General features: G+C 34.2%; 1 protein-coding gene across 4 annotated transcripts in view; it reads left to right on the forward strand.

The window, feature by feature from the left end:
* Positions 1 to 21,876, forward strand: part of Pi3K92E (phosphatidylinositol 3-kinase 92E) — a 122,091-nt gene that overhangs the window by 69,335 nt on the left and 30,880 nt on the right. For 3 of the 4 annotated variants that reach the window (XM_085825519.1, XM_085825520.1, XM_085825522.1), the window contains 4 exons: positions 3,172 to 3,241; positions 6,123 to 6,304; positions 8,814 to 9,026; positions 16,091 to 16,339. In XM_085825519.1, coding sequence (XP_085681645.1) covers positions 3,172 to 3,241; positions 6,123 to 6,304; positions 8,814 to 9,026; positions 16,091 to 16,339 — 714 coding nt within the window. The remainder of the gene's footprint in view (positions 1 to 3,171; positions 3,242 to 6,122; positions 6,305 to 8,813; positions 9,027 to 16,090; positions 16,340 to 21,876) is intronic. The other variant, XM_085825521.1, reaches the window with a different exon arrangement.

The raw sequence follows: 21,876 nt of genomic DNA on the forward strand, positions 1-21,876 counted from the left end.
CGTATACACGTTACACATGATGAAAAGCGCGAAAACGCCCATGCAGCCAGCCCGTTCGCGGGATTCGAACCTCGGAGCGAACTACCAGCGTTCAGCGACTTTTACCGCTCTGCCGTTGGTGGGCGCAAGTAATTTTCTAAGTGCACATTGATATCGCAACTGTGGGAGTGACTTCAAAGCTTAATCAAGAGAGTTCAAAATTCAATCTTGCGATCTTTTGGAGAAAGAGAGAACAGGGATTCATTTCCTGACGTTTTACGAAGTGTCTAACATAAACTGATATTGTTTACAAAGTATATCAATTAGATATTGAAATCTTGCTCTATATCATTATCACTTCAATTATTTTGCAAATAAAATGACACAAAGGTTTCTTTGATTACAAATCGTTGCCAAAATTTTCGTGAAACAACATACTTTCAGAAGCAACTTACAAACTTACAAACACAATGTTCCAATACGAGAAGCCCCTCCACAGTTTCAGTAGTAATATGCATTTAGAAGATCTGCTTACCGTAAGACAAAAATTAGCAGAAATATTTAATTTTAAATTTTGAGATATTTAAGACTTTTTTTTTCTTTTATAGTTTTTCTTGAGCGATGAATTAAAATACAAGTTATTATATTTTGTGGATTTTTTTTTTCATTAATGTGATCAAGAATAAATTTTGTGAATTACTGATGTGTACTATTCTTAAATTTATAATTTTTATCATATGAAGAAGGAATTTTCATAGAAGCAATTTAGAAACTTTCAAAATATGAAATCTACGTTATTATTCACATGCAGTTTTATTATTTTAGGATAACAATTTAACAGTCATATAAAAATTTATCGGACTAATGGTGTTTTTTATAGAGACTTCTACAGCGTTTTATGAAAAATTCTCTCTTTTGCAAAAATTTGTATCGATCAAAATGTTTCACGATAATCTGCGTACCAGAGCTCATCATTTAATTTGTTAATATCATAAATCTTTTTCTAAAACTGAGTTTCATTTTTAGATACGAAAATATTCGTTTTCCAACTTGTATACAATGCCCGAGTTATTAAGAAACATGATCTCCAAATCTGAAATTAAACATATCGTTCCATTTTAATTGCATGAGAATTAAACGCTTTATCTCTTATACACTTTTACCTAATATAGTAATAAGATTTAGTATAATACAATAAAAAACAAATTTTTTAAGAAATCTGGACAAATGAAATCTGGCTTTTATGTCTTTTAATTTCAAAATTGAAAATTTCAAAGCAAGAATATTAGAGTCATTTAAAATATTTCTGTCTTTGAAAATATATGTTAAGGGCCGATGGATGCGAAGATAAAGACTTCGAGAGGATTTCTGTTGATACGGTATGTGTGCGTATACTGTTCGACATAGAAAATGAAATAACACGAGAGAGTGAGTAGAATGTGATAAAATATTAATATGTAAATATACTTGTATAAATGAAATACCATATACTTATATATAAGTGATTTAAATTTCAAAAACGATAATGCAATACAGCGGCTTGATCAGTAAGCCTAGTAGACGCTACTTTGTTTCTCTAGGACCACCTTTTGTGGCGTATCCTTTTAACCATCTTCGATGGAGACTAGGATAGTTCAAGCAAATGACGCCCAATCACGTCCGTTTAATGCTTGATGTGGTTACTGAAGCGTCTGGGTACCTTGCAGGGCTTGTCTGTTGATTACTGCTGTGTGCAATTAGGAGTTATTTTGCAGGAAAATAGCATACTGCAACCACTGAAAGTAAATAATTGCAACCCACTGCAGCATTTCAGTCACATTTCATCGTACTCCTAACACTGTTGATCTGACTGTCGTCGTTAAGCAGTCGCAGCCGGATTCAAACGCCTTAGATCTAACTCAGGAGAATGGCGTGAATCGTGTATGGGCTGCTCAACAGTCCGGTTCTGAGCCTCCTCTCTTGCCCAATGTCAGTAGATAAAACGCTGCTCGGGGCAGCTAAGCGGTTAATTCTCGCTTTACGTGCCTGGAAGGCTGTATAATAGAGTGTTTCATCTGGGAACCAGACTCTTACTCCCTGCTCTAGTTGGTGAAATAGAAATGAGAATCGTTGCTGCATACTAGCTTGTGCTACCAGCCATCCAAGAGACTGTATCGAGACACCACTGCAGTCGCTGGTGTTAGTGACAGTCTTAGTAAATTGAGGAAAAACTGCGGCAAATCGCATTTGACCAATTGTGTAGAAATGTTGACACTGAAGCATTCAAAGCTCCCTGTAAGTTCTGTAAAATGTGTGCAGTCGTGTTCTATGATTGCAGGCCTTCGGATGTGTCAATTCAAAACTGATAACGTTCACCTAGTTGCTGCAACAGTGCAGCTGACACGGCTCAGTCCACCTTTTCACTTCATTTTCTCCCAGTCCTTTGCACAACGGACGCATCTTCATGTGTTTCAACTGCGTTTCGACGGAAGGACAAAGCAGTAGGTGGTAGATCTTTAAGACAACCTGATGTGAAAATGTTTGATTGCTGAAATTGACTTTGCTGTCTTCTGTAAGACGTCTCTTTAGTTGTGCTTGTCTTCTTAGAGGGAATCTTCTTGAAAAACGTGGAGAGTTGTTAATTGTTGATTCACCGACCTTTCTTATCGCTTTACAAACTGCATTTCAGATAATTGCTATAACTCATTCTTCTCACCAGCGGCCGAGGTGTAAAGTCGCTGAACATTGGTAGTTCGGTCTAGGGGCATTTTCGTGGTTTTCCCCATTCCATAACGTGTATACGATCCAGTTTCCCTTAGAGAACCCTCCACGAAGGTATCTCTTCCCTTACGCAGATAGTCCTCGAGTGCTTTCTCATAATTAAATATACCATAAATAATCCGCAGTACTCGTACCTCTGTGATTTGTTTATTCTTCCTCAGCCTTCATAGCGCTACCTTGTTTCTCAAAGCCCTTCTTAATAACGCAAGTTGCCCGAGTAGCTGCTTTAGCATTGGCTGTCCTAGCCCAAAATTTGCTTGCAGATAAGCGATAACGTTTTGTTTCTCTTCAAACCAGCTGAGCCGTTTCACATGAGGTTAAGCCTAGGAATAGATTTAGGTTTCGCTAGTACTGAAATATAGCTTAGTTTACTATCTTCTTATATTTATTAAATATAAAGCTACCTATAACTAAGCTTATTTCTTTTTCCAGTATGTTCAAGAAACACTTTCAAATGACAAGACTCCAGAACTTGTGTTGGTACCTTCGGATACAATTTTACGTAAGTCCACTTTTGTTAGTCCTCATAATAATATTTGAAATCTGATTTTTGGCAATATCTTGAGAACAAACAGCACACGAAGTATACTTTTTATTTCGCTCTGAAAAGTAAAGGATATATAGTAATCGTGAAAAATTTCGGGTATAATATGTCATCACAAATATCCGGCGCCATGGCCCGGCGATATCTAAGGTACCTTCTGGAATGCACAGGTACTAGCTTTTCATCAACTTGTTCCTGTACTAAATCACTGTTGCCCTGATCAGTATAGTGATTAGCAATTCTGGCTTCCGTATTGTTGAGTCCTGGTTCCAAACCCGAAAAAAGTATATATTTTTTAAGTGTATAGTGACTGTGCGGCATGGAGGAACTTAAAGTACTGATGAACCGAAAGTTCTGCCGTGTGATTGAGTAACAGGGCAAGAATTCACATCCAGGTGTCTAGATCTAGTCCAACAAGATACGGTTGTCATTCAAATTTTTACATTTTGTACTTATTATACTAGGCACTGGTTTGCATAACTTTATTTGCAACTTTTAACATTGTAGGTCTCTGTTACATATGTCGTATGCTCGCCATTGTGCAGGCAATATCCAGGCAATTATGCTTACCATTGTATAGGCAATTACAAAATTCCAAACGTAATGACCTGAATTCGTAATATTCTAAAAACTAGAAAGAACATTTGACATACGCGAATTTATACTATGTTTATCGAATGAATTTCATTTCCCGTTTTAACTCATTTTGTTAGATAGATTCTATTTAGGATTTCTGTTTAACGTACTTTTTCATTTAGAGAAATAAAACAAGAAAAAACGATATACTTGACACTCAAACAAAATTATTTCTTCCTATAAAACTAACTATGTGTCCTTGTAGTAAGATATGAAAGTTACTGATCAGTTCTCTTTATATAATGTTCTAATATTGCAGAAGTCTAAGAAATAGAGTAGTAAATCAACACTAGTGTTATGCCCACAGCAAAGGATTATTCCGTGTTGATAAGGTAGAATGTGATGCAAATTTGCTTTACGATGAGTCAGAGAAAATATTTAGCTTCGACATGCACTACGTTTTGCAAATAATCTTTACGTAAACAATTTTCCTTTTGAAAGATATATTCTGTTAGATAAAGGAAGATGCGGAAGGTTATTTATGGACGACTAAATGTTTTTAAATATATCTTAAAACATCAATTAATAATCAAATTCACTTAAAATCACTTAACAGTTTGCTGTTGTGTAGTAAAAATATGTAACCTGTGCTTTAAAATTTCAAATCACGGAAGAAATTAGCATTTTACAAAGTCCCCGTGGCTAGTAATACCTATTACAACACGCCGCGGCATTGAAAGAAAGAAGTTTTGGATGTATATTTATAAGGTATTTCTCCCGACTTCCTAGCGTGCCTTCGTGGTGTAGTGATTCTGCACGCTGGGCCGGTATTCCAGAGGTACTGGTTCGATTCCCGGCGAAGGCGATTGCTCATTTTTCATCTTACCTGCTTCCAAAAAATACCTAATGTCTCTACAAACTTAAAGAATGCCAGGCCATTCTTCTTCTACACACTGCACAAGTTATCTGATTGGGCTGCAGATGATGTTCACAGGATCACTCGTTTGTCAGCTTGTTTGACGGTCGACATCTCGCGAACATGATCAGGGCTAGGCAGCCATGTGGTGGTGGTGCGATGAAAATTTTTTGAACGTAATTTGTTATGTGCGGTCGCACAGAGTCCTGTTGAAACGTGTCTGCGAAAAAGTTTCAAAATAAGAGAAAGCAACATGTTTCGAAACTTTAGAGGAATAGCATTTGCTGTTCAATGAGCCAGCCTGTGATGCGTATTAGGCAGCTACCGAAGTAAAATCCAATATCTCTTTAAAATTTTAACTCCAGGTAACACACCGATATGGCGACGTAAAATGCAAATTTCCTGATGTTCGTCACCGTGATGCTTACAGACTCTCATATGGCCATCGTGGAATAATGAGGCAGAATGTAGAGAGGCAGAATCGAGATTCATCTAAAAAGACATTGTCGTGCAGTTTTACGTCCGGCATACAGAGCACTGTTGCAGCCGTATACGAATGTGACGTAGGGACAATGGTAATCGCAGCAGTGGAAGCTCAGTAGTTTCTTCTCCTTTGACAGACAACAAATACCCTAATTTTTGCCCTAGAGCCCTTAATGTTGCTGTGCCTGTCTTTGCCAAACATGCAACATGCCCCCTGTTATTCGGTAGTCTAAAGCGACTAATGCAATCTTTCCTGTCAGTCTGTTCGTCCCACCTGTTGCCATCGACTACATATTCGCATCTCTGTGACGTGATTTCGTTCAACATGAACGCCGATTTCTCGGATTTCGTTTGGTTTATTTTTAAGTATGGTAAAACACACGAGGACTGTCTGCCTAAATGTTAAGCATGGGAAAACCAACTCCCATTTCCTGGAAGAATAGTCATCATATGTCTCTGCAAACTATAAATGTTTCTCTGTGAACTTAAAAAACTTGTTTGAATGACTGTCATTGTTTGGCATGCTGGAGTTTTCCATGCAAAGGGACTCTCAGAATATACACAATTCCTGTTTATAAATCGGACTTGCTATTCGCTTTGTTTACAGCTCTTCTTAGTCGTGAGTTTGACTCATTCGATTTGCACAATGCTAATCATTTGCATATCCTGTTGGGGATATTTGCATCCTGATATCTATAATCCTACCACGTATTGCACAATATTCAAAGCCTATTTACTACTGTTGTCAATGTGCTGCATTTTAAATAACTTACAGGATTTTGCAAACATTATATGCATTTGTACAAAGTTATATAAGCATGGCTGACGGGAGTAGATATTAACCTCCAACCTTTTTGTTTTTAGTAGATGAAGACTGTATCTGGAATAAGCAGTTGGAGAGACAGAGAAGTCGTTCCCTTACCAGCGAAAGTGGCACTTTGCTGAAGCGGAAAAAAGCAACTACCGTGTCAGCGTGGAGCATCGATGAGCCGTTGTCTCTAACAGTGCATTTCGCGCAGAGACTCAACCATGACAGTAAAGTAAAAGTAAGTACGTATATTCACGAGTTTAATGTATCAATTAATGTTTTTCAAAGATAATCGGTCCTGATGCTTTCTTTCACACAAGCACAAGGAAATGGTCAGATAGACAATAGATTTGCTTCTTGTTTATAGCCAGCATTTCTGAAATATTCCTAGAGTATATAAGTTGTATCCTTTGGTTATTTACTACAATATTCCGGGGAGTATGAAAAGAGCTTGGCATCGCAATATTCCATGTCTACTTTAGTATATGATTTGGAAAATTGTGGAAAGTTCCTTGAGGGCTGCCACTGATGCAAGCAAAAGAAAAGTCATATCCTTGTCTACCATAACAATTAACTCACGACTCCATTTCATTATAAGAAGAGACCATTCAAGTTCCTCTCCGGGAGAATCAATCGATAAATTGGACAACGAGCCCAAAACATGTCGAACAGAAATACCAGACGCAACCACCAACCGTGCTCAAAAAACCGAAATTGTCGTGGAAAGAGAACAGACAAACATGCGGTGAATGTGGTTTCCTGTGAGGGTAAAATTTTGGAATTAGACCATTTTCTCAGGAATGAAGTATCTGTGTCATTTCCAATTCTAAGTCTCGATGTTTTTAGCCCGAAGAGGTAACTTTCACAATAGGGCTATTAATTTCGTTTTGGCCTCTTACCTTGGTTCACTATAAACGGCGTTTCACTTCTCAAATTGTTGCCACTAAATATTAGAGACCTGTATTGTATTTAAAGAAAAATTACATAATGAAGAATCTGCATGAATGTATGTATGTTTCACGCACTGGGAAAAAACAACGGTACCTAAAGACAACAAATTCCGAATAACATAGTCTTGCACTCGAATTGATGGGCATCTGAAAGCCCAAATTTGGAATCTGTAATTTGTTTTATTATTTCTTTCATACTTGTAAAACTTTAACAAATTTTTTGATTAACTGACTCAACGATTTCAAAGGGAGCAATGGCAACACTGTACGAAAAAAAAAATTTTATCTACAGAGCGCGAGGCTGTGTATCGGGAATTCTAACGATATGCTCTTTTTAAATTATTTTATGATACTGCTGTTGAATTGAATTTTATGGCTTAAGTGCGAAGAACATGATATTTAATAAATAAAGGTAACACAAAACGTTAAAAAAACGACCCTTTGGGCGTAATATAAAATCTGAAACTTTCATATTATTAATTAATTTATTTATTTATTTATTATTTTGAGAAATGAAAACTGGAACAAAATGACGCATCATGAGCAAAATAAACATGGATTTGGAGTAGTTAATGCGTTAATGTGATCGTCAGAAACCGGACTGTCATGGAAAAGCTGAATGATTCTAATAACGCACAAATACTTTTTTTGTTTTTAAAAATCGTTTTTATTTTTAAAAATTTGTTTAATAACGCACAAATACTTTTTTTGTTTTTTAATCAAAATAACGATAAATCAGTTTTAGATAAATCTAGGTACGCTTTCCAGAAAGAAAATAGGACAGGTCTCCCCTTTAACTGGACCGATTGATAAAATTTAATTTGCGTTTTTAGGATATATATTTCATTTAAATATAGCATTTTTTTAACATAAATATTCTGACAAAAAATCGGACTTTTCTGAAATAAGATACCTACATATTAGCTCACAAAATTTAGCTCTCAATATTAATAGAATTTTTTAATATTTCTTCCTTTTATTAAACTTACTTGATTTCTTCTTTCACAATTCGAAATTTAGGTTCAGTACAAATAAAATTTGCAGATATTTTCTTATTTCTTTTTAAAATTTTTATTTTTAAATAATTTAAAAATTTTTTTCAATCCTAACCCATTTTATCATCTCCTTAAAGTAGACGTATTTCTAGGCATGTCTGCAAAAAGTTAGAGATTTTTATTCAAAATTTTCAATGACGTACGTGAATTTATATATTGATGCGTTATGAAGTTTGACATATTTGTTATAAGTTATTTTATAACGCTAAACGTCCCTTACGCACCTTGTTCAAATTATTTGAAATAACGAACGATGCAGTTTTTTCCGTCGTGCACAATGAAAAAAGAGAAAGAAAAATAGGCTAGTATAAGTTAAGAATTTCGCCAAGTGAATCTTCACGCAAACTTAAAAAAGTGCTCCGAGATAAATTTTTAAATTTATCGGTAAGTTTCTTACCAAATTTTATAAAATTTAATATTTAGGCATGATTTGAGCTTTAAAGTCGAAATGTGGAAAAAAATCAGTACGTCTTTCAAGTCCGATTTAGTGTGAAAATACATATGTTAGAACAATGCTATATTTAAATCTAATATATATCCTAAGACGTGCTTTCGAGGCATGAAAAACGCAAGTTAAATTTCGTCAATCGGCCTAGTAGAACGGAGGCTATAGAACTGTCCAATTTCTTTTTTTTTTTTTTTTTTTTTTTTTTTTTTTTTTTTTTTGTGTGTGTGTGTGTGTGTGTATGTGCAGAGTGTATAAATCCAACGCAGTGCTTATACTCTCTGTATTTAAATTTAGGTGGCAGTTCAGTGTGGGATATTTTACAGTGATGAAATCCTCTGCGACGTTTGTCATACCTCAGAGAAGTGTTTAGAAGACAATCAGTGTACGTGGGAAGAAACGGTGCACTTCAATTTGAATGTCAACAACTTACCTCGAATGGCCAAACTCTGCCTCTGCCTCTACGAACTGAGTCCTACGCAAAAGAACAGCAGGTTCAGGAAATGCGAGGTAAGAAAATTTGTTATAAGATGTTGAATTCAAAGGCATCACCTTGGCCTCAAATAACCTGCCGATAGTGGTGAGAGTCACCTTAAGATTACTTTTTTACAACAAACGTGCTACATATTTGTTTAAACGTTTTTAATATTGCAGTTTAAGAAACAATTCATATTCCAATTTGCCTGTTTAAGAGATAAGAGTCATTTATCTCGTGCTGTGATTGGGTCTGAGATGGGCGGGGAACTGAGAATGAGTCTTTGGAGGAACTCATAAAAGAGATAAAAAGCAAGATAATAAAAAATGCCAGCATGAAAATATTAAACAGGGAGAAGAAACAGCATGCACAGTCAAAAATATTCATAAACATTGATTTAAAAGTTTTGTTTTTGCATACTGTTCTTGATCTAATTTTAGGACTAGAATTAATATTTCTAAAGTTCGTTTAGAAATAAAAATACATGAATGACAGGAAACCCTATTCCTCATAACGCTAGTTTGTTTTATCTTTAAAATTATCTAGATATTTTTCTGTGTATCTCGTCAAAATAATTTATAGAAAAATGTGTTTAAAGCCATTTTTGATAATTTCAATTTAAATTGCTTTTGACCTAACATTACATTTTGTGATGCGTATATAAGTATTGTCTTACGATTAAGCTTCGTAACAGCTAACACCACTGATTACATCAATGGCGTTAATTCCAGAGAAGAGTAAAAATAGCATAAAACATCAAAATAACGATAAAACGCCAAATATGGATATCTTTCACTTATCGTTAATTTGCATCAATATAGCAATCCTTCAGCAGGCCAGCTCTTTGCCGCTGAAATTAAAATTATTTCAACCATGACTTTCATGTTCTCGTTTGTAATTGCAAATGACATTAAAGCTGAATTTGGGAACTCTTCTAATCACACGTTTTCGTGCTTGTACAACAAATGCATATTCTCGTGAGTTAATTATCATCTGTTTTGGGCGTTTCACCAGCAACCTAACAGTAAAGTCTCTCAATAATGGTAGTTTGATTCAAGTTCAAATCCTAGTGAACGGGCTGACTGCACGAGTGTTTCCTCCATGTGTAACATAGATATGAGCCAGTTTTCCTTAGAAAGTCCTTCTCGAAGGGATCCCTTTCCATAAGCAGATGTTTCAACTCCTTCCATTGAGGACACTTTGCCTTAATCGATTAACTGAACCTTCTGCCATTGGATGAAATAAACTCATAATAAATTTTCAATAATTATTTGAATCCTACAAGTATTTTATAAAGTAAATTGCGTAAAATTAACCAGAACAAACTTTTTTTCCAATGACGGGCACTTGCCTATAATGGCACTAGCCACTTCTGAGGCCAGACGTGGTGGTTATTTTAATGTGGAGCCACTCAATAGGCGGCCACCGTTACCTCCTATGAAGGGACAGACAATTTTACATCCATGCCTTCTCCGGGGTTCGAACACCGGCCCTTTGATATCGCAGTCAGTCTCCTCTAGCCACTATACCATCTGGGCGGCTCAGAACAAACTTATGCTCGGCGTAGATTTCTTTTGCCTAACTTACGTATACACTGGCATGTTTCTCTTTAAATTGGTTCGTCTTTTCTCATGAAAGTGAAAATCCGGGACAGCTTTATTTCTTAACCACAAAGGAAGATAATCTAGATCTTTCCGGAAAATATAAAGTTTTCCTCGTCGTCCTAACATTTAGTTACACTAGCATTTGGAAATTCAGTATAAGTGATTCTGAACGCTTAGAAGTGTCTTTGAATAGCACAGAAATGAAGGGCTATGTTTCAAAGTAAGAATACTTGGTTTAGAAGAATGAGAGGATATTTATGGAGAATAAAGCATATCGTTGGCAAAAATTCAAAATTTACTTGATCCCTATTCCTTCGAATTTTCGAGGAAATATAGAAACAATATTATTATTCTGCATTTTCAAAATGCATGTAGTTTTAGAAATCATGGTTTTTAGATCAAAGAAAAAATTAATGTAAGTTTTTATTTATATTTATCTTATTCTTATTTGTTATTTTTGTATATAAATTGTTATTTATCCATTATTCTTTCATGAAAATCACTAATAAGTTGCTTTTGAAAATTATTTTTGCCCTTGGCAAATCAGTTTGGCGAATATCTTTGAATGTCTCCAAGGTTTACAGCTCGTTCTAGAAATAACACCACACCAGTTTTTAAAAAGGTCCTGCAAAAACATCTCAATGATGTCCAACCTTTCTGGAGAATTAACTGATAATACAGAAAAATTTTTTTCGTATTTTCATTTAATTAAAATACTGAAATATTTTAGATCACCCATATCTATTCGGAAACTAAATTTTTGCTCGGTTTAATTTGCATCAAATTTACTAATTTTTAATTCGGTCAGTCTTCAGATTTTACTGCAACGTTTACCTTGTCTTCGTTCAGTTCAAAGTTTTATTTCATATAAATAATTTGTAATATTTAACAGTAAAACTATGTATATTTAACTTAAAACGATACATTATTTTAGGGTCATTCTCTGTTAAAAGGTGCATATTTTTCTTTTCTGAATGCAGGTTTTTCTCGCGATCGAAATTAGAGAACACTTATGGAAACTTTAGTAGATAGAAACGGTGCAAAGCAAAGAAAAATGAGTGCAAAATGAAACATTATCTATCCAGATTTTTGCATCCGAAATATAATGAGCGAAATGAAAACAATTAACACGTAAAACCTAACATAATAAAATACTGTCAATATCAAAATTCAGAGTAATTTAGAGCACATTGCTTTTAAATCGCGGAGTTTTAAATGCATTAAATTCGCCCAAAATATGAAATAAGTTCCAAAATTAAAATTCGGCCTTCAAAATGCACAGGTTCGAGTGGAGAATTATATAATTTCAAATTTTGTTAGTTCTAAATGAAACCGTCACAGAATCTGAAATAAATGAATTAAAAATTAACAGTTAGGTTTCAAAGTGCACATGTTCAAATGTCAAACGAGTCAAATTTCGTTGCCTCTAGAAAGAAACAAAATTACGTACATACACAATACGTAATTTTGAACAATACGTAATTTTGAATACATAATGATTACATACATTATGTGTTCAAAATACATAATGATTTTTTATTATTTAAAAACAGAGATGTAGAAAATGTGATGTACAATATGTAAATGATTACAAACACTTCTTAAAATTCTTTATTTACTGTAATTGTTAGTCATAAATACGTAACAGAATTTCCTTAACCTTCTCGAAAAATTTTGAATCAATCAAAGCATATCTCTTCGAATTATACTGAATTTACAGTCGCATATTTAACTTTTATAAACCACCGTAGCTTCTTCTTTTATATTTGGATAAGTAGCAAGCACACTTGGGGGAGGAAAAGTGGTTTAGATATTCCCCAGGTTTCTCTTGGTCAAAATGGAAACAGAAAATGGGCAGGTTGCCTTTAAATGTTTTGCCGAAATTAAGTAAGTTAATCTAGATGAGATTTAGGTATTTAGGATTAAGGACTTGGGAATTCAGGAGAAGATTTGATTCATTTGATTATGCTTATACGGTATTTTCTCCCTCTTTTCTGCATACCTTCGTGATGTAACGGTAGCACACTCGGCGCGTATTCGAGAGGTCCAGGTTCGAGTGCCGGCGAGTGCATTACACATTTTTCAGGTTCCTGATATCGATAATCCTATTGACTCTACAATGCCAAAGCACGCGAATGCTGCCTGCCTAACGGGAGGGAGGACTTTGTGAAGATCTTTCTACGGAAAACTTACTCGTATCCACGTTACGCGAGGGTTAAAACGCAAAAATGTCCATGCAGGTAGCCTGATTGGCTGGAATTGAATTCAGGGCGAACTACCAGTGTTCATTATTGACCTTGGACATTACTGAGCCTGGGACAACAGAAGGACTAAAGAATAGAGAGGAGAAAATGGACAAATGGATAACCATAAACATTCCAGTGCCGTTTGAAGCCACTATAAGATGACTGATATCTACATATTCTGTATCTGTCTGGCTCAAAGCGTCATACCTGAAGTTTTATTTTCTGTTAAATTATAGTGAAAAGCTTGAAATAATGGCATTTTATACGATAGCTGAAATTCTTGTATTTCTGCACTGTACAGCTCTGCGTAAACAGCATTCTTTAAATTAAACATACATGGTTTTTCGAAATGATTGTACTTTTCTGTAATTATTGCACAAAATAAACACTAAGGTTAATTAAGCATTTAGCCTATTTTCGTAAAAGTAAGAAATTTCTACTGATTTCTTTCGCTAAACAAAAATAAGTCTTAACTAATGTAGGTCATTTGTAAAAACGAAGTGACATAATCTGAAATTCCATGAAGTGGAGATAATTTATAGTAACAGTTTAATGCTGAGATCTTATTACTTTTATCTATAGTATTATTATTGTATACACCATGCACACGATAATCATTATTCGGCCTTTAGTTTTGCAACCGTTGGCCATAGATAAAAATTTTCAGTGACAAAAAAAGTTTAAATGACGGAAATATTCCTGTTTTAGCGTTTTTGAACTTAAAAATATCAGTTTTGTAAAAAAAAAGAGGAAATTTAACTTTTTTATACTTTGGTCTTTATACTTATGTTTACGAAACTTTTGTACTCCTTAAAAAGTAAAATACAAAACCTGCGATTCTTCTACAATGAATGACCAAGATATTTCATTTTAAAGTTGCATATCATATTCAGGAACCTTGCACAAATTGCAGAGCAAAGTGTTTTCATTTTGACTTAACTGAAAATCTAATGCCAACATCCCATGACTTCCTTGTACGACCTATTAAATAATACACAATTTTTGCTACGCTTTCTTTAATTTTTTCCCTCGTATTATTTAAGCTTTATTAATTAATCCTTGAAGGCAAGTCGAAAATGACATAAAAAATTGCAGATTTTGAAATTAAATATTCAGGTCAATTTTTATAGTACGGGATTCAAACTCCTTCTAATTTTAGTTTTTTATGGCGAGTATAAAACATTCCCAATTAGAACCAGAAGACCCCATTAAAAGTTAAATTTTTTAATTTGTCAAAAATTAAATTTATTTTAAAATTTGATAAAATTTTTTTGTCATTTAAAGCACTTCTGTAATTGGAAGTATATAATTAAAGCCAATAATAGAGAAAATAAAACCCAGATAAAGCTTTTTGGTACTTACGTATTAACGCAACCAGACCAAAATTCGCATAAATCGCCAAATTTGGCGACCCTACTTACGGCAACCCTACGTGTTATACGTAGTTTTTCGTAAAGAAATTATTTTTCTTACTGGTTAAATTGAATGCTCTGAAATACTTTAACTATGGGTATTTGGGATCTGCCTGCGAGGCAAAATGGCGCAACAAAAAACAGAGAGGAACAGCCCGTCATCATCTTCACTCATATTTTATCGAATTTATATGGCGCCAAGCTCAAGCTGTTAATGGCGAAGACGGTTTTCAATCAGTGTTAAAAGCAATAGCCAAAAGATTTCCGCCGAAAAAATAATTCTGCAACTTATTCAAATTCGAAACCGGAAGGGTTTAATTGCTATTTTATATTTTAAAACAAAATAATATAAAAAACTGTATTAAAATTATATGTAATTAATAAATGTACATTTTCTTACTATTCATACTTTTTTACTCAAACTTATAAATCGCGCCAACCTGGTTGCGATAATACGTAAGTACCAAACTGGTAAGCCAGGAAAGGGGTGTATATGTTTTGTTCAGCCTATTGCAACAAAAAAGGTGCACACAACTACATCTTACAGCAGTCCCATATATACAATTTCAGTATTCTATGGCTTATCGTTTCTGAGATACGCAAGATATATACGTACGTAAGTACAGATATGACGGGAAAATTCCCTTTCGATTCTACCTGTAAATCCACTTTACTACAACCCATTTAACAAATCCAAAACGGATTGTAATTCCCCTTTACAAGCTGTGTTGGAAAAACAGTACTTTTAGTACTGTCCGTATGCATAGACGTCATGGAAAAAAATCATTCAAATGGTTCGGGAACGGTCAAAATGGGTTTTTCTGTTAAAGTATGATACGCGAAGTTTTTCAGTTTTTCATGATTACTGTACTTAATTCATTTCATAGTAAGAAGCAAAAATAAAATATTAATTTAATAAAACTTGTTTGCTGTTACGACTAATGGACAAGAATTTCTATGCAGATTACTGCGAAAAGTATAATTTTTCATAATAATCTGAAGAGAAGTATATATATATATATATATATATATATATATACTTATTATTAAATTATACTTACTATTAAAGTTATATTTTATTATATTTTTCATATTTATTATTATATTTATATATACTTACAAATAAATAAAAGAAAAGATACTTTTCTGTAAAATGAAGACCTTATTCACAGAAACATAGAATTCATCTTCTGGAAAACAGTGATAGCCTTAAGTACTGGAAGATATCCAATTGGTAACATTATATACATAAAAATGTTTCTAGTTTCAACAATTTTTTGTGTGATTATCTGATTCTAATTCTTTAAAAGTCTTTGATAGGAATAAAATCTTACGAGAATATTAATTTTGCACTTTTAGAGTTTAAAAATTTTAATTCCTTCTGCATAAATTCGCCGAAAGTACTAAATGTAATAAAATTATATTTTAAAGATGTACATAAAAAATATCTTCCCAAAAAATGTAAGAAGAGCATATCATTGAATAGCCTTTCAGGGAGAAAATCGAACTCTAATCATTCTAATGCATTTATTGAGCAATTTCTTAAGGTACGTGGAAATTGTGATGTAAATACGAAATTTTGACATTAAAAATTTCAGACAATATTTTTCCTTTAATAATAAGCATAAACGTTTCCTAAGGACAGCGGTGACAGTAAAAAAATAAATTTTGTAATTTTTATGATTTTTGTTTCTTAATTCAAAAGTATCTAAACCTGAAATTTTGTGCCATTTAAAACTGTTGCTAGAATAAAGGCCAGGTAATGGCTTTTGTAATATTATTTTATAAACATGGAGTATATTTTCTTGAAATGTTTATGTAGATTTTGCTCTTCTAGGGAGGTTATGCTTGTCCATTAGTTTGGGTGAATACACCAGTTTTTGATTATAAGGGTATTTTGAAATCTCTTCCGAGTACTCTTTCAACTTGGCCTTATACTCAAGAAGTGGATGACTATTCTACCATGATGCTTCGACCTCTCGGATGGACCACAGCGAATCCCGTCAAGGATCAAGCTGCAGAAGTCACGGTATCGTTTTGTAAATATCATCCAACGGCACAAGTCGCATACCCAAGCTTCGAAGAGGTAAGCTGCTATTACAACCTAAATTCTAATGTTTTCTTACGAGTCTTGTATTTTTTTCTGTTTAATACTAATATGAACCTTTCTGAATTATTCATTGAAGGAAAAGAGCAATTTGAATCACTGTGAAATATTGAAATAGGCTTAAAATTAAACAAAACAATGCTTGCTTTTGAGCTACAGATTCTAATATCGTAACATTTCAGTTAGAAGCTTTTTTCTTAACTAACACAATTTCCGAACAATTTTTACTGTATTATCTGTGTGTTAGACAATTCACGTTCCATATTATTCTAAGGAGTGAATAAAATTCATTCGAAAAATGCATAAATTTCCGTGGAAACCTGTTAAAGTTTTCAGAGATCTAAAAACTGTAAATAATGTTTTCAAAACGTTCCATTAATCATTACGTTCCATTACGTTCAAAACGTTTTATTTAGTTAATTAAAATCACGTGATTTTAAACCATTCATGGTATAACTAATGCGCAAATCTACATTTACAAAAGTTACTTTGCATATAATGTAAATGTATAGTGTCGGTGCGGCATAGCGGCACTTTAAATATGCGGCGAGCAAAAGCCCTCTCGTGTGGTTTGGTGGAAGAGAAAAGGGGTGGGAGACCCTTGGACACCCCCCGGGGTGCTCTCCATCAAAATTGGGGGCGGAACTGAGCCAAACCGCTCTGTCACCTGTAAGGTGCTCAAGGCTGTTGCCAACGACAGGCGTAATCTTGCGCTGCTTGCCACGAGGTATTTCGTGGGCTTTGGGCTGACTACGTCAGACAAATGAGCATGAGCAGCAGCAACAACAACTTTGCATATAAGCGTTGTAACGATATTATAATGAATCCTCCTTAAAATGACCGCCCATTATTCCAGATGATTTTGGTCTCCTGTGGAAGTAGTCACTTTCGAGGAGCAGTATTCAGTGTTCATTTCTAAATGTGTTGTTCTAAAGGAAGCAGCTGCCACTAAAAGGCTCCCTGTTTCTGTATAAATTTATTTTAGCATGAAAATATAGAAAAGAACCTCGAGATACGAGCCCTTCTATATACGAAAAATTCGAGATACGAGGAAACTATGAGCGAAAAATTTGTCTTTAAATACGAGCATTGATTCGAATAACGAACAATTAGCTAGACTGTTGGTATGCGTGGTGCTATTTCCCGTTCTGGCGGGATTCTGGGAATCACCTCGTCAGATCACTCGGTGTTCTGTGATCTACGTGTTTCTGTGCTTGTGAGTCAATTGTTTATTATATTTAACGTGAAAATAATTATTTCACGATGCCTCCTAAGGAGATTGTTGCCTCAAGTAGTGCTGTAAAGAAAAATAAGGAAGCCTTGGCCATTGAAATTAAGAAAGAAATCATAGATAAACAAGCGTGATGTAAGAATGACGGAATTGGCGAAGACTTACGGCCTTTCGACATCGACAATTTGCACTGTTCTGAAGAAGCAGGATGAAATTAAAAAACTTGATGTAGCCAAAGGAGTTACCGCTACTTCCAGACACCGTCCAAAACACCTAGATGTTGAAAAGCTGCTATTGGTGTGGATTAACGAGAAGCAGTTAAAAGGTCTGTGTCGGAAGCTATCATCATAAAGGTAAACTGCGGTTATATTATTTACCAGTGTTATTTATTAAAACAATTGATTTGTATGTTGATATTTTTGGGATGCGGAACGGACTGACTGGATTTATTATTTCAATGGGGAAGTTTTCTTTCTAGATACGAGAAGTTCGCTATACGAGCTCAATGCTGGAACGAATAGAACTCGTATCTCGAGATTCCACTGTACTTACCTGTGTTGAATTAAAAAAATAAACATGTTTTTCAAAAGGGATGGACAATTACAGAGTAATATCAGATCAAAATTTATTCCAGGGCGATGAAAGTATCCATTCGTTATCGAGAATTTAATTTTCATGAAAGCATTAACATCCAGAACTGAAGTTTCATCATGAAAACTAACACGATGCTTAATAAGGCATGCTATCATCTGTAACAGATACTCAGATCGCATGAAGATTCATCATATTGTTAACAACGTAGGTGATGAGATCCCGTGGTAACCGCAGGGGCGTACTCAGAGGTATGGTGTGGTGTATTTAATTATGGCAAAGCACACTAGGGCTATCTGCCTAAAGGGAGGGATGCCTTCGTGAAGGACTTTCTAAGGGAAACTGGCTCGTATACACGTACACGTTACACATGGGGAAAACCACGAAAACACCCATGCACCCAGCCCGTTCGCGGGATTCGAACCTCGGACCGAACTACCAGTGTTCAGCGACTTTACCGCTCGGCCGCTGGTGGGCTCCGTACTCAGAGGAAGGAGGTGCTTGAGCAGAAAGACGTTGGCCTCCGAGGAACCTTAAGTTTTTAAGTATATGTACACTGCGCAATAATAATAAGGGGACAGTTTTATATCTCCCGTTCTACTGTGCCGATTGACGAAATTCAAATTGCGTTTTTCATGTCTCGAAACCGCGGTTTAGGATATATGTTAGATTTATATATAGCATTGTTCTAATATACGTATTTTGACACAAAATTGGACTTTTTCTGAAATGCCATGCCATTGTTTTTTCCAATTTCGATTCTATGACTCAAATTATGCCTAGATATTAAATTTTGTAAAATTTGTTGCAAAATTTACGGAGAAATTTAAAAATTTATCTTGGCGCATTTTTTTTCAGTTTGCGCCAAGTATAATTGACTTGGCGAATTTCTTAATTTATAGAAAATTTTCCTTTCCTTTTATCATTGTAAACGAGCAGGAAAAAAGTTATCTTTCATACTTTCCAATAATTTTACCAAAGTGCATAAACCACATTTGGCGTTATTATGGCTTATAGCAAATATACCAAATTTCAAAATGAGCCAATCTGTAAATTCCCGTGTATCCTATGAAATTTTGAATAAATAAACTCTAATTTTTTGCAGGTATGCTTAGAAATACATCTGCTTTAAGAAGCTGGTAAAAATTTTACAGTTTATAAATATATTTTTTTTTCAAAAAATATATAAAACTTACTTAAAAATACAGGTTTTAAAAGTAAATCATAGAAAATGAGCAAGTTTTATTTGAAAGGAATCTAAATTTCAAATTCTAAAAGAACGAATCAAGTAAGTTTAATAAAAATAGAGATATGAACACAGATATATCAAATTCAATTAACATTGGGAAGCTAAAATTTGGAGAGCTAATTTTTTAAAAACTACTCTTACGATTTTTACAAAACTTGGCACTTTGGCATAATTAGAGTCGTACAGTCGAAATATGGAAAAAATTTGGCATGTCATTTCAGAAAAAATTCGATTTTGTGTCAAAATACCTATATTAGAACAATGCTATATATTAATCTAACATATATACGTGTTAGTCGTGCATAAAGTCGTGCTTTCGAGGCATGAAAAGCGAAAGTTGAATTTGTTAATCGGCCCAGTAAAACGAGAGATGTAGAATTGTCACTTTTGTTTTGCGCAGTGTACATGGATGATTCGAAAACTGAATTTGGTACGGTAAGCGTCTACTGTGTAATGACAAACAATAATTTAACTCAGAAAAGATGTCTGGGGGCACCAATTATATGCTTTAGCCGGGTCTGACAGTCGGAACTTGCTGGAGTTAACAGATCCTCAGAAACATTCTCCGTGGTGCGCTTTATGAATACTAGGAAGAAGATGGGGAAAGTTGTATTTTCACCTAATACGGCGCTCAAGGTCCATGCCAGTGACATATGCAATCTTGCATTCATTGCCAAGATAAAATTCATGGGCTTATTCTGATTAGGTCAGACAAGTGAGATAATTTACAACAACACCAAAAAAAATTTTGGCTTGCATTAGATTCGAGTTACGTAAAGTTCCGTGTTATACTAGAAACGTAAAGATTACCTAAAGGTTTCCAATTTTTCTTTACGTAACTCGATGTATTGTGCTGTACTATTAAACACTACAGCGACTGTACATTGCAATCAAACATAAAAGGCTGGGGGTCTTGTGCTACACGTTTTCTGTGAAACTACTAGAGCAATGGCTTCAAACTGGCCACCCGAGAAACGCATGAGACCCGTAAAGACATTTCAATTATATATTTGTTGCAAAGATTAAAATTCATGAAATGGAGATCACAATGTTATATAAATCTTATTCAAAGATTTGATAATTTTTATTCGTACTCGTCAGGAAAGTAAATAATTTCAATTACGAACTTTTGCATTAGTAATAGTCACTTTGTTTGCAAATACATTTATATGCGAACTGCTTTTAAAAATTAATGAGAAAAGCAATTACTTTTGAAAATTAATAAGAGCTCGATTCATCGATGACCGTTTATCGACAATATGTTAAGATAATTTTTAGTAATTTTTCCAAGGCTACAAACTTTATCATTATCAAAACGCCACTAAGCGTCAAGCTGTCGTAAGAAAGAAAAATAATTAGTTGTAATTATAATTATTTATATAGTACAAACATACATATTTGTAATTATGCATGGAAGTAAAATTTAATATATAGGTGAAAGGGACTAAGTTGTTATTATTTATTCTCAAATTTTGCCTCACTTAGAAAATTTTCTCCGCAGACATAACGTTTACATAACTTATTTATTTTTATATTTAATTATAGTAACTTAGTCAATGATCAGTTGAATGCGTAAAACTTATTTTTACATTTCAGTAGATTTTATTTCTTTGCTATATTATTATTCTTGTTATGTATTTTTCATAAATATTTAGTAAGCAAAATATAAAATTTATTTAAAGTATTTTTTATTTTGTTAACAGAATTTTTTCATTTTGGGGAAAAAAAAAAGATCTTGCACATCAGCTGCTTTTTAGACTGCTCATGCAACCCGCGTGTAGTTTGAGTTACAGGCACTGCACAAGAGCATCCGAGTCATAGTTCGGAATCCACTTTGTTTAATACCCGCAAAGAAAATCTCAAAGTTCGATTCGATGTCTCAGAGACTGAAGTTCATAAACTGTACATTTCATTGGCTTCTTTTTCAATTCTTGTTCATGAAGACTAATCACTGGTTACTGGAAAAACACGAAAGCTACCTGTAAACCTACGGTAACAACTTTTAACCCTTTCCGGCACGCTACCTTTTAAAGTTGGAGTTTTGATTTAAAAAAAGGCAAGCAGTCTAATTAGGCCTAGAGGAGTACACAAGTAAAATTTTGTGAAGATAGCACTTATCGTTTTAATTCTGTGGGTGTGCCCAAAATGGACACACTGATTGAATAGAGCTTCGAAAAGAGTGCTAAAACGAGCATTGTTGTCAATGAACTGACCGAGGAAATGCGGAGAAACAAAGAATACAGACTCTCAATTGTCCTAGATTATCGGTGAGCCCGACCTGGGCACACCTAGGGTTCCCGTTTGATTTTAGGCAAGATTTCAAATAAGGATATTAGCATACAGCCAAAAAATAACATAGAAATTTCTTTTCAAATAATTCCTTTTATACCCTAAAAAAATCTGGAATATTTCTTTGAAAAATGAGGATCTTAAAAAACTAAACAT

The sequence above is a fragment of the Stegodyphus dumicola genome, chromosome 10 (genome assembly GCF_044657685.1).
Source record: "Stegodyphus dumicola isolate Sdum_Otavi_A_Nest chromosome 10, ASM4465768v1".
Classification (NCBI taxonomy): Eukaryota; Metazoa; Arthropoda; class Arachnida; order Araneae; family Eresidae; genus Stegodyphus; species Stegodyphus dumicola.